General features: G+C 44.8%; 1 protein-coding gene across 1 annotated transcript in view; it reads right to left on the bottom strand.

Moving 5' to 3' along the window:
- Window positions 1-13,009, bottom strand: part of Cachd1 (cache domain containing 1) — a 230,744-nt gene that overhangs the window by 96,183 nt on the left and 121,552 nt on the right. Inside the window, exon 3 of the mRNA XM_006974048.4 lies at window positions 11,891-12,039. Within this exon, the coding sequence (XP_006974110.1) occupies window positions 11,891-12,039 (149 nt within the window). The remainder of the gene's footprint in view (window positions 1-11,890; window positions 12,040-13,009) is intronic.

Below are 13,009 nucleotides of genomic sequence, written 5' to 3'. Positions count from 1 at the left end.
ATCTTACATCAAAACAGTGTTCAAGTGACTTCCAATTGGATTCCGTTCAGCCTCGATCCACAGTGTAAACCGACTTTTCAGTGGAGTCCTGATTTAGAGAGAAAACGATAGAAAGACAGACAGACAGACAGACGACGCACACACCCCGTTTGGGGTTTTACTTCCTGAATCTGCTTCTTGGTCTTTGTTTAAATTCTCTAGGGAAGGTGATTTGCCAGGCAAATCATCCAGAATCCTGGGTTTTTCTGAACCCTTCCAGGGAAGCCGGCCCAATTTATCACAGTGCACACAAAAACCAAACCCCTGGTGTGGGTTCCCAGGGCGGTGGTGAAATGTGGTATTGTTCATGGATACATTTTTAAGGCAATGATTTAAAAAGCAAATCCTTGGGGATTTCTCAGAAGAGCAAGGCTTAGAGTGTTCAGGAGTCCATACACAAAGCCAGTGTGGTGGCAGCTGAGGGGCTGGGGACATTTTTCTCATTTGTTCGTCTCTTTTTAATCACCGCTAAACTGCAGAGACAAGTGTAAAAGTCTCTCAGTCTCTCTCTCTCCGCACCCCCTCCCTCTCTCTCCTTTCTTCTGAAAGCAAAGCTGGTATCAGTTCTGAAGGAGTGGGGAGCGAACACCGACAGACTCCCAATGGAGCTCTGGGGTCAAGCAGGTCCTGGCAGGCTGCAGCTTTCTGTTTTAAGAGCCGCACACAAAAGAAACCACAGCTCTCGGCACCAGTAGCTTCAGGAGCCTCCAGGGAAGGGATAGACGGAGAAACGCCTGTGCCTCACACCCCCCCTGGCCCTAGTGACAGCCCCGAGTGCCTCCTCACTGTAGCTCTTCTTCTCCATCCAGCCAAGTTCCTGACTGTTCATTCCTTCTCGGATGGGGGCTGCTTTCCAAATATTTGAGCAACACCAGTCGAAAAGAATTAAACAAGAACTCCTTATCTTCCACTTAACTACCCAAGAGAGAATAAAGTTAAACAGAGGAAGAGCTAAGATAAAAATCGAACATCTGCATTGGCAAATATTTAAACTCTGAATGGTGGAGGAAAGGGCTAAGAATAAAAATCACTTCAAAAAGGACCCATCACATTCATAAAGTCAATGACACTCAAACTCCCCAACCGAGCTTACTTAGTCAAACACCTGAATTAATGGGCTAACGGAAAAGCTGTCAAATAGCATGTAATCATGTGGCGAGAAATGGGCTTTCCTTCCATCTCCACAGAGATGGGAGAGATAAGTCACATTCTTTTTGTTCTTATCAGCAATCAGGATTAAATCCCGGGTTCAACAATGCCAGGTTGGAACAAGAGCTGGTTTCCAGTGCCCTTGGAAGGTAAGGCATTCAGAGCACAAGGCACCTACCTAAGCAGCATAGAGAACAACCCATTCCTTCTCTACCATTTCCTCACAACACATCACCAACAGGGAGTGCCCCCCCCACTCCCCGTGACCTTGGGTCACACATTCATATGCACACAGATGATCTTGTCCATTTTGTGCAAGAGCTAAGCGATTGGATAGGTGACATCTGGGGCAGTTGGAGGGGACATATAGCCACATCAAACCAACTTTTTTTTTTTATCCCTATCTTCTTCATCAGTAGGCTGAGTGTGAGAAGGCTGGGCACAACAAGAAGAGAAAAATATAAGGCAGGGACCATGGCCTGGTAGTACCCTTTACGCTCTTCCGCGTCACCTCTGTCCACTGGCTACTTGACCTCCTGTAAGGATGGCCACACTTGACATTTATTTTCTTAAACACTCCTCCTTGTTTGGAAGACACAGTGAGGGAGTGGTCCTCCCCTCTACTTCTTTCTCCTTAGGACCTTGCCCAGCATCAGACCTATGAGGAACTCGTCATTATTGCCAAATGAAGAAATGCAGGAAGCCTAGAGGCTGACGTCCCAGGCTAGACCAAAGACTACAAACTGTGCATTTTCTCTTTTAGGAAATAGCAGACAGCGGTGAGCTGCACCCACACAGACATCAAAGACAGCAGCCAAGAACCTCTACTAGCAGGTGACCTTGGAGATGAGATAGTCCAGCTTCCGGCTCAGGCTGTGCTATGGAGAGAGGCCTGCCTGCCCATGCAGGCTCTGCAAGGCATGGAGTGATAACGTCTGAGGTGCCTGAGGAAGGTTACTAAAGGTATGAGTGAAGACAGATGTGCACACCATCATACCGTGTGAGAGATCACATCCAGAATGGTTCTCAAATAGCAACCTTTAGAAACGCTTTGCAATTTCAGTACCATAAAGCCTATAAAAAGCTTAAGGGTTGGTTTTCAGCTGTGACCAAGTCTATTCTTTAGAGCTGGGCTAGCCCTCTAACCAGCATTCCCCCCCCCCCCATCCCCAGCCAGGTTCTAAAAAGAAAAGTCACAAAACAAATTCTACTTAAAATTCGTAAAACGCAGGTGGTGAGATCCAGTACTGGAAGCATCGAGGTGCCTCTCACCCTTTGGAAAATCAAGAAAGCAGGAATCTCACTCAGCTCCCCACCCGTGGGTGCCTCTGGAGTGAAGGTGCTTTTTATCAATAACAGTCTCATGGACACAGCTACCTAGTGAGCCCCCCTCCGCCAGTCCCTCCCCCCACGTTACTGCTGCAGGAACACTGTTTGGGTTTTAGTCTAACAACATCTGGACAGTGGGAACTTTGTATTCAGCTCATCTACCCTCTATAAGTTGTCACTCAGTAGTCGTCAATGAAATTCTAAGAAGAAACGTAATTTAGCACCTCAGTGGACAGGGGAGCCATCCTTACTTCTAATCTCGCCTTCGGTCAAATTATTTTGTCATTATAGGAACAGTTCATTGGAGCCAGGCATGGAGGTGCATGTCTATAATTAGCACTTCGGAGACAGAGGTCAGAGGACAGTGAGGTCAAAGTCAGTCTGTGCGACACAGTGAGAGCCCGCCTCAACCAAGAGAAGAAACACACAGCAATACAATCCCCAACTCATCGGGAATCAGGAACCCAGATTCTAAACCCACCTCGCCGAGCCCTGCTACATCTCTCTACACTGTTTGTTTCTCTGGAAAATGGAGGGAGGCATAGCGAAAAATTAGGCAACAACGGTGCCTGCCCCCCCGAATCTGTTCACAGAATTTGAGGGGTGTTGTTACTGAATTACGAATGCATGCAACTCGTTTTCTGTAAGTTTCATATTATAACCAAGCAGCTTTTCAGAAATGCAAATGTTCTGCAAAAATCTTTGTTGAATTCTTAGCTCAGCTCAAGGCCTGCTGGTACCAATATCTGCAAAGCCTGGATCGGTGGTTAGCTGGCCTGCAGGTAATAACTGCTAAAGGAATTGGAGATGGAAGGGCCTGATAAGGAATGGAGAGTGACTTGAAAGGGAAGGATTTCCATCCAGTGCTTTGTGGACAAAACACATCTTCCTGGGGAAGGAAGGAGGCTTGAAAGAAAATTAAACACAGTTGTCAAAGGACCAAGCTTGTCCTTTTTTTTTTTTCCTTTTGGCCTATGACACAGAGAGAACAAAAGAACAGAAGTCATAGTCACAATAACACCTAAGCCACAATGTCTCCTTCTGCAGAAAAAAAGCGTAATGAGAAAATTGAAAAGAGAGAGGGTACAATATCTTCTTGTGTCATAATTTCCAGGTGTACTACTTTCAGATCAGGCTTGGAAAAAAATGTGGGAAAGCTGTTATGTCTAAAAACACCATTTTATAGAAAAACTAACACTAAAGCTAAACATGCTTGACATGATCTGGCCACTACATAGCATATACACTCATTAAACACGTCAGTGTCTCCTATAAATATGAATAATTACATGTGCTAGATAAAAAGTATCTTGAAAATAAATTGACACATTTCCTGAGCCACTCACTATGCACATAATATGAGATGAAAATATTTGTGGGCTTTTCTAACATCCCCGATGGCTAATAAACATGCAAGTTTATCATTCAAATTAGCAATTCACAGTCAACTCATTCTCCTTGCAAATGTTTTACCTCTATTTTTACTCTTCACAGATTTCCATCCTCTAAGACACTCAATTTAAAAATAAGAAGTATCTTTTAAAAAATCTTCCTTGGGGCAGGAGAGACGGTTCAGTGGTCAAGAGCACTGGATGATCTTGCAGAGGACATGGGTTTGGTTCTCAGCACCTACATGGCAGCTCAAAACTGCCTGGAATTCCATGTCCAAGGGACCTGACCCTTGACTCTGGCCTCCACTGGCACCAGGCACATATATGATACACATACATACATGCAGGCAAAACACACATACATATAAACTGAAAATAAATCTTACAAAGGCTATTTAAAAATCTCCCTCCTTGCCAAGACCTCTAACAGGCCTTATTGGCATCAACTCTATACCACACTCTACATGTTACTCTTACACTTCTTTGGTGTACCCATTGTCTCTCAGGTGTTATTCATTTTTAAATTGTTGTTGGGGGCAGGGGCATGCCACAGTGCACACACAGAGGTCCAAGGACAACTTGGTGGAGTAGGGTCTCTTCTTCCATCTCACACAGGTTCTGAGATACAAACTTAGGCTGTCAGGCTTATCCATCTGGTACCATTCATCTCTCTGTGATTAGCAAATTGGTCCAACTGATGGACAGCCTGGCTCTTCGCCATAGTTAATCATCACTGGTCAAGTAGTTATCTTGAGCAAACCATGGGCCACACTGCAGTCTTTCTTGTTTGAAAACTTAGTACCTACAGAAAGTAATCTGTCCAGGCGACTTGGAATTTCCAGGCCCTGGAGTATCTTCTTAGTCAGTATTCCAGCTCAGCCTTCCATTCACTGTGCAGGATTGTTTTATGGACACTTGCTGGGATTTTTTTTTGGGGGAGGTCTGAAATAGTCTTCGCCTAGACCAGTAGTTCTCAACCTGTGGATCATGACCCCTTGACAACCTATCTCCAAAAATTTTTACATTATAATTCATAACAGTAGCAAAATGACAGTTAGGAAGGAGCAATGAAAATAACTTCATCATTGGGGTCACCACAGTGTGAGGAACTGTATTAAAGGACGGCAGCATTAGGAAGGTTGAGAACCACTGCCCTAGACCAACCTGCAAAAGCGCCACTCAAGGGCCCACCTACTATTCTGAACTAAGCCTGTAATCAGAGGCCTCTGTCCATGACCTCTCTCCCTGAATGGCCTTTGCATTTCCTCACACACTGGCTACAGTTTGCCTCTGCTCATGTAGTGAAGCTTTTTTTTCCCCATCTCTGAAGTATCCATTACAATGCCTTGTGTACTGACTACCTTCAACATGACGTAGGCAAGTTTAGCTAGAAATGGTTTGGAAATTCTGTCTATTCTGAAATCCATCATGAACACAACAACCTTATTAAATAAAGGTGGTAACTGAGATAACTAAGCACCAACTTCTGTTTCAAATGAGAACTTGTAACACAGGATGATGTCCAGATAAAAACAATGAACCATAAAGTGACATAAAGCAACTCCATAACAGTGGTGAATGTCTGCCTAGAAATAGAGTGGCTTGGTAATTATGACATCCACATTACTGCTGGACTTATATACTTCCTTCTTAGGGCAATATTTACTGAAGGACCTTACTGAACACAAGGGTTTTGACAGAGTCCTTGAACTTGTAGCTCAAAAAGATGAGAGGATACACAAAGTACAAATACACCTTAGCACCAGGCACTATCACACCTCCCTAGAATTACATCCAGCCAGCTCTGATTCCTCCCTCTCCTAAAGCTCAAGACAATGAGCACCAATGACCACATGTCAGTCTTTCTAGTTTCTTGCTTACATAGACAAAATCAGTCCAGGTCTTCCAGTTCTCAACACAGTTAAATCCTCCTAACTTTACGTTTCATTCTTTCATTCCCTTTCTTGAAGATCTTGATCTCCCCATTGAAGTAAGAGGATTGGAGTGTCTGCTCTGGGGCATGCATAGAGTTATGCAACAGAGAAGCATCGGCATTGTTCCTGACTTCATTTGTGGAGCCAAAGCCCGCCGCTCAGATTAGTTGGCATTTGAGCTTCTCTGTAATAATGTATGATTTCCCTTAGCTGCTTCTTCCATCACATGCACCAAATGTAAGTCCTCGTCAACGCTGCTGATCACGTGCGGCCATGAGTGTTCCTCATTTCCTTCCTCGTCTAGAAAGCTCCTCTATCTCTCGGGATGTTTAAATCCTTTTCCCACTTCAATACCCATGTGAAGGAGTTCATTATTTTTATCTGATTTTTCTTCCAAATGAATGAATGGGTGCTTTTAGCTCTGTAATTATTATTTACCTAGGTAATGTTTCAAAAAAAATGAATATAGAATCCAGAACTTACTAATTTGAACAATATGAAAAGTCTCCTATTATGTAAAATGGCTCTAATTAAAGAGTAAGCCCTTGCCTATAACCCCTGCATTGCGAGGGGTGGGAGTGGCAGAGAGAAGAGGATGATGCCAGGCCATCAGCCTAGAGAAACAGCAAGTTCCCGGTTCAGTGAGACTCTGATAAGGTGGAGAGTGACAGAGGAAGATGTCCTCCTCTGGCCTCCCCGTGGGTGAGCACTGACATGTACAGCAAAACACACACGGGTGAATATGTCAGACACTAAATACGTATCTTTAAGAAGCTAAAGGGAGCGGGGCGGCAGTGGCGCACACCTTTAATCCCAGCATACGGGAGGCAGAGCCAGGCGGATCTCTGGGAGTTTGAGGCCAACCTGGTCTACAGAGCTACAGAGCGAGCTCCCAAACTACACAAAGATACCTTAAAAATGGCTTGGAGGATTAGAAGGGTCTCCGGAGTGTAGATGAAACTTCGCACTTTTCCAGATGAGCAAAGTGAGGACCTTTCTACTTCACGCAGAGAGGGCCAAGTTGGGGACAGCCAGTCTGACTACTACATCACGGTGGCATGATCTGTCACAGCCGAGCTTAATGGGACAGAACTGGCAAAACTGCATAAGCTATTTCTTCTGTGGTGAAGGGGAGCAGCTTGAACAAGGGCAAGGATACAGCCCAGGAGTAGAACATCATAGGCCTGGAGTACGTGAGGAGCGGGGTTCAGTCCTGGCATTACACTAGACAAGCAAAGCGAAAGATTTTTCTTTTCGGGTAAAAGCCAGCCCCCTGCCTTGAAGCTCAGTCTACGAAGAACAGATATCACGTCTTCTAAATCTACTATAAATATCTAAAGGGCCTACTCTAAGAAACCAACTATTACGAGTCAGAATGCTAATCATTACAGCAGAAGAGCCCCTCCGGTCACTTGTCCCTAGTTCATATGACACCAGTAACAGTCAGAGAAACCGACAGCGCATCTAAGTCATGCCACTTTGTGTGGGAAAACTAACTTCGTACATGCGGGGAATCTGCTCCAGACAGCTCTAAACATTAAGAAAATATCTATGCGAATACAGTAGAAAGGTATAAAAGTAAGAATGGGTACTCCCTGTCAAAATCTGCAGTTTAGTAAGAAACAATTAACGGTAATGGTAGGCTATGTATCCTTTTCTCTAAGGGAACCATGGTTGGTTGGATGTATCAATGTGGCCAGGCTGTGGTATCTCAATATAATGTCAAACAACACCTTGGATCTTCCTATGAAGGACAAACAGCTCAAGCTCGGATTCAGAGAAAGGTAGATCCCTTCCCATAACACAAAGCCTCATGGGCTCCCTCAACAGGATGAAGATCTTTGAACACTGACCTCTTTCAGCAGAAATGATCCCCCTACCACACTTCAGTAGTAGCCCTCTTTAGGTCTCTAACCTGCCAGCCCACCCATCAGGCTTTGGACTTGTACCTATATTATCACATCTGTCAATTCCTGAAATTAAATCACGATCTCTCACACATTCCCACCTCTATACTCGCACACCTACCCTGTGGGTTCTGCCGCTCTGCAGACCCCTAATCGATACAGAGGGCTGTAGCAGTGGCTGATAACGAGAGCTATAACCAAGAGCCACGGTTCTTGCATTAGAACCCGAGCTAGTTGCTTGGTCTACAGCACAAAGCCTCAGGAAGCTGAATGGCAAGGCTTGCCTCCTGCCATCATGGATAACTTCTGAGAATACACTAAATTTGGCTTACAAATGGGATGGGTCCCATTGCCTTCTCCGGTGACTCACTGACTGCACCCAACTTAAAGGGCTCCTGAAAAATAGTGGGAATCCAATTTAAAAGTGCTTCCAAGAGTTTCTTCACTTTTGAGAGTCAGTGAAGCTGTTCAAGTCTCTCCCAATGAGCTTGAGAGAATTATCTCTTCAGCTGAAGCCACTCGGCTGTAGGGGGCAAGATGAAATACCCTGGAAAGAAACTGCTTATTGACTCACAATAAGCACGGCTTCCCTTATGATGCCAATTCCTACCATGATTAGCCAATCAGCAAACGTGAGACGTGTGAGCCCCAACAGCACCGACTCCCCTCATGGAGATTCAAAGAGGCATAACAGGCTAGGCTTATCTTAGTGTTTGCTCTCTAGTTTATATTTTGTCCTCCTTATAAAATACACCAGAAAATGAAACTAAGAATGATGATGGGCAATAATAGCTATAAAAGGAATTGGGAACAGAAGAACTTCACTGGGAAACGTGGTGTTGGTCTTATAATAAAAACTCAGAGCCAGATATTGGGGTAAATGCTGACAGATCAGAGAGACAAGATAACAAGCCACAGCTATTGCCTCTTATCTCACCAACTTCTCAGCCTAAAAGAGCATGAGATCCTGTCTCCTCCTGCCTTTGCCTAGCCACACCACTTCCCGTTTTAACCTTCCTAGTGCTGGGATTAGAGGTGTGTGCCTCCCAAGTGCTGGAATTAAAGGCGTGCACCACCACTGCCTGGCTCTGTTTCTCTCCTAGATTGGATCAATCTCATGTAGCCCAGTGTGGCCTTGAACTCACAGAAAACCAGATGGATCTCTGCCTCCTGAGTGCTAGGATTAAAGGTGGGTGCCACCACTGCCTGGCCTCTATGTTTAATCGAGTATCTTGTTCTGTCCTCTGATCTTCAGGCAAATTTTATTTGTTCAAAATATCACCACAATGTGGAAGACAAAATTATTGATTTGGCCATATAAAAAGCCCAGGGAGAGCAGGGCTTGTCAACAGGTAGGCGGTTCCTGACACACACAATCAAAGCATCTCAGCTCAGGCCAGGTCTCAGGGACAAGAGGCTTAATGAAGTACATTTGATGGCTGATTCCTGAAAGCCTGAGTGAATAAGAAGGGAAGTTGAAGCTGGTGTAGCAGGGAATGCACATGGGCAAGACCTGTTCCTGAGTCAAAACTATGAGGTCGCATGAGTCTTCAAAAAGCCAGAGCTGAAAACTTGAATGTCAGTGTGGGCCGACCAGGATAAAAGTGAAGCGAGTGGGTTAGAACAAGCGGCAAGGCTGATGAACGGGAGAATCTATAAAGGGAGAATGGCTCTTCACGAAAGCAGGGGGCTGCCAAGTGGATACTGGGAACTTCCTATGGCCAGGTCCTCAGATTCTTCGAGAAGAAACAGCAACAACAACAAAACCCAACCAACCTTTGAATTTTCAAAATGCGTAATCTTATAAAACTCTAATGTTGATAATGATTTGAGAAACATACAAAGGGGGAAAATCATTTTAAATATCTGTGGAGGTGGAAAAGGGCACCTAGGTTGGATATGGTCCACGGGTACGATGCCATATCCGAAGCCCTTTGTATCTTAGCACCGGTCACTGTGACGCAAGCAGAGCTGCTGAATGTCACGCGCGGACGACCCTGCTTCTCAAGACTGTTGTTGGTAGCATGTATAAGGGCATAGGTTAGACCCTGGCATGGCTAAACAAACATCAACAAACCCAGAGATAAAAGAGCCCCTATACCTGTTCCTGCAAGGTGGCCCACTGAAAACGAGCTTGGCTTAGGTTAAGCCTCAACCTGTTTGTTTTTCCAAAGCATTGAATGTTAAGACTTCGGATCATCCCTTCGATAAACACAGACAGAGGGCCTAATCGCTATGCAAGGCTCCAAGCAGAATCATTAACTCCCAAGGCTCCTGAGTGAGAATTTTAAGAGCTGACTAATCTGAGAAGGGAAGTAACAGACTCCTCTGAAAAATCAATTTTCTGCCACTTTGCAGCTTTCTTCCCATGTGGTCACAATGTCACCTTCAGGTGTACGCGGCGCATGGGGACTCAATGTAACAGATTTTCTCTCTCCTACCTTCCTTCTCTCCCCAGGGCTCAGGTTGCCTGTGAACTCACAATCCTCCTGCCTCAGCTCTCCTAGAGCTGAGTTGGTGAGTATGAGCATCATGTTCCTTTTTTAAAGTTTTTAAATCATTCAGTGTGTGTGTGTGTGTGTGTGTGTGTGTGCGCGCGCGCGCGTGCGCGCGCACGCACGCCACAGCATACATATAGAGGTAAATGGACAATCTCATGGAGTCCCTTCCACCTTTATGTGGGTTCTGGGAATAAACTCCGGTCATCTGGCTTCATGACAAGCACTTTTTCTAACAGAGTGATCTCACCAGCCTGCCACTACACTCTTTACAGCTCCTTTCCAGAACTGGCCATTTTACATTTTTTTAAAAAATATGTACTATTAAGTCTTAGTGAAACCTGCTTGATCCCTGTACATCTTTTGGCTATTCAGTTTTATCCCTGGTTGGACACAATGGCATGTCTTGGCTCAGTCATCTACCCTGAATTAGGGTAGTATGCATTTTCAGTGTTTGGTGCAGAGAACCATCTCTGAGGGAGCACCATCTCCGAGGGAGCACTCATTTGCACTAAGCCATTGACTCTAAGCTCCTGGAAGAGAAACTGTATTCTCTGGCTCATTACATTGACTGAAAAGAACAATGGCTCTGTTGAGGAGACACCCAGCATCTTGGACCTGAAGCCTCATCATCACATTCAAAATGGGAGTCGCTGTCCTTGTGCCAGAACACTTGGGTGGAAGCCTTCCCAGATCCTTTCTTTGTTTTTCCAGACAGGCTTCTCTGTGTAGACCTGGCTGTCCTGGACCTTGCTCTGCCAACCAGGCTGGCCTCGAACTCAGAGATCTGACTTCCTCTGCCTCCCAAGTGCAGGGAATAAAGACATACACCACCACCTGGTACCTGCCCAAATCTTTCACGCATGCACATGTGTGTATGTGTGCATGGTCACTTCCACAGCATGGCTACAGCTCACCATCTCACATGCATCAATGCCATTCACTCTTCCAAACTAAACCCTTTCTGGGAGACTTTTGTAATATTCACACGTTTCTGTTCTAAGTGGCACTATAATAACTTCCCTCATGTGCCTTCATGAACATGTCTGATATAACTTGCCTAGTGAGTCTCTTTGCTGTGGGGAATCCCAGCGTGGCTCTGGGTCACATTTTGCCTTGCCTGATGGTCAGTATCTGTCCCATAACCCCACAACATCTTAGATAATTCTTGAAGGCTGAGACCCCTTTACTCACCCCTAATACAGATCAGCTCAGACATTAATGCACAGTTGATGAAACCAAGTGCCAAGTGCCAGAGGTGAACATGGAAGAGGTGTAATTCCTGCTCTGGGCAGCAGGGGAGGTGAGGCAGGCTCACCACCAAGGTGTGCTGCATTAAGTGCAGGAAGGGATATGAAGTAACTATGGAAACAGACCTGAGGGAATAATGACTTCTTTGGGAGGCAAAAAAAGAAGCTCAAAAGAACATTAACTGAAGTTCTCTAGGCAAGCAAGTAATAGGGGAGATTTATGGGCAGAAGCCAACAAGTTTAACTACACAGATGTTTAAGGGCTTGCATTAAATAGATGGGAAGCTACTATGTACTTCGCAATAACCAAACATGGGCACTTTGGATCTGGAGGTTTAAGCAATCTAGCTCTTAGTCTATGAGCAGCAGAAGCAGAGAATGCTCAAGTCTTACTCCATCATGGAAGGCGGGATTGTGCAGCAGTCCTGGATGGCGGTCAGCGGGGATGTCAGGTGAGCGGTATACGACGCTTCCACAACTTGCTTGTTGCGATTGACCACGTCCAGGTAACGGTTGAACTTCTCACGAATTTTTTTGGCTAGCTGTGGATGACAGTGAGCAAAATAAATCACCCATTGATTTCATCTTTCCTGATAAACTCATTAATTTGCATCATGAGATACAGACACTAAGTTTTAGAGAACACAAAAACTACTACACCCAAATCATCTTTACTTGGTGGGATGGGCAAATGTTGTAAAACACCTAGACATCATGGTAGGAAATTTAGACAGCCATAAAGTAGTCTTTTCTGTCTGTAAGAGAGGAAGCTGTATTTCCAACCTCTGATGTGTCTAAATTCAGTGGAATGATGCATATCCACAAGTGTCTTGATGGAAAAAAAGAAATGAGGACTTCAGATATTATTACCGCCAGCACGACACAATGCGCTGTGGCCGAGAGAGCGAATAATGATAGGGAAAAAAAGAACGAGAGACTTTCTGATTCTGGAGTCACATGGATGGGATCGGGAATGCAGGAAGGAAGGGAAGTGACACCCAGTGCCTTCTGTACAGCCCTGGGGGGACACCATTCACTGTCTTCCGTGTGAAAAGCCATTCTCTAGGGAGGTACAATGTAGACACTCATATAAAACAAAATGTGTAATTAGAAATGTACTTGGATGTGACCCATTACACCGTTAAGACGGACAGATGCTTAACTGATGTGAACAGAACACTTTGTCATGATTTACTTCCACGGGGGAATAAGGAAAGCAAAATGGTACGTACACTGCTTTCTCCTCCATGGTTCCTATCAAATATCACAGCTTAATTATAGATCTCCAAGGAAAACAATGTTGTTTGTCTTCCCCTTCAACAAAATGTTACCCAAATGAGATGACGGATAGAATTATGGCTAATTGGTTTTGCAGAGCTATTCATTAACAGCACACTGGAGAAGAACTAATCATCCCCTTTGGGTCATGCAGCTCATACAATCTAGTAGCCTACAGGCAGGAGCATGGAGGCAATCAGAATATCTCCATTTGTTTTCAAGACAATATTTTTT

Source organism: Peromyscus maniculatus, chromosome 2 (genome assembly GCF_049852395.1).
Source record: "Peromyscus maniculatus bairdii isolate BWxNUB_F1_BW_parent chromosome 2, HU_Pman_BW_mat_3.1, whole genome shotgun sequence".
NCBI classification, from domain to species: Eukaryota; Metazoa; Chordata; class Mammalia; order Rodentia; family Cricetidae; genus Peromyscus; species Peromyscus maniculatus.
This window is presented reverse-complemented; position numbering and strand designations above follow the sequence as displayed.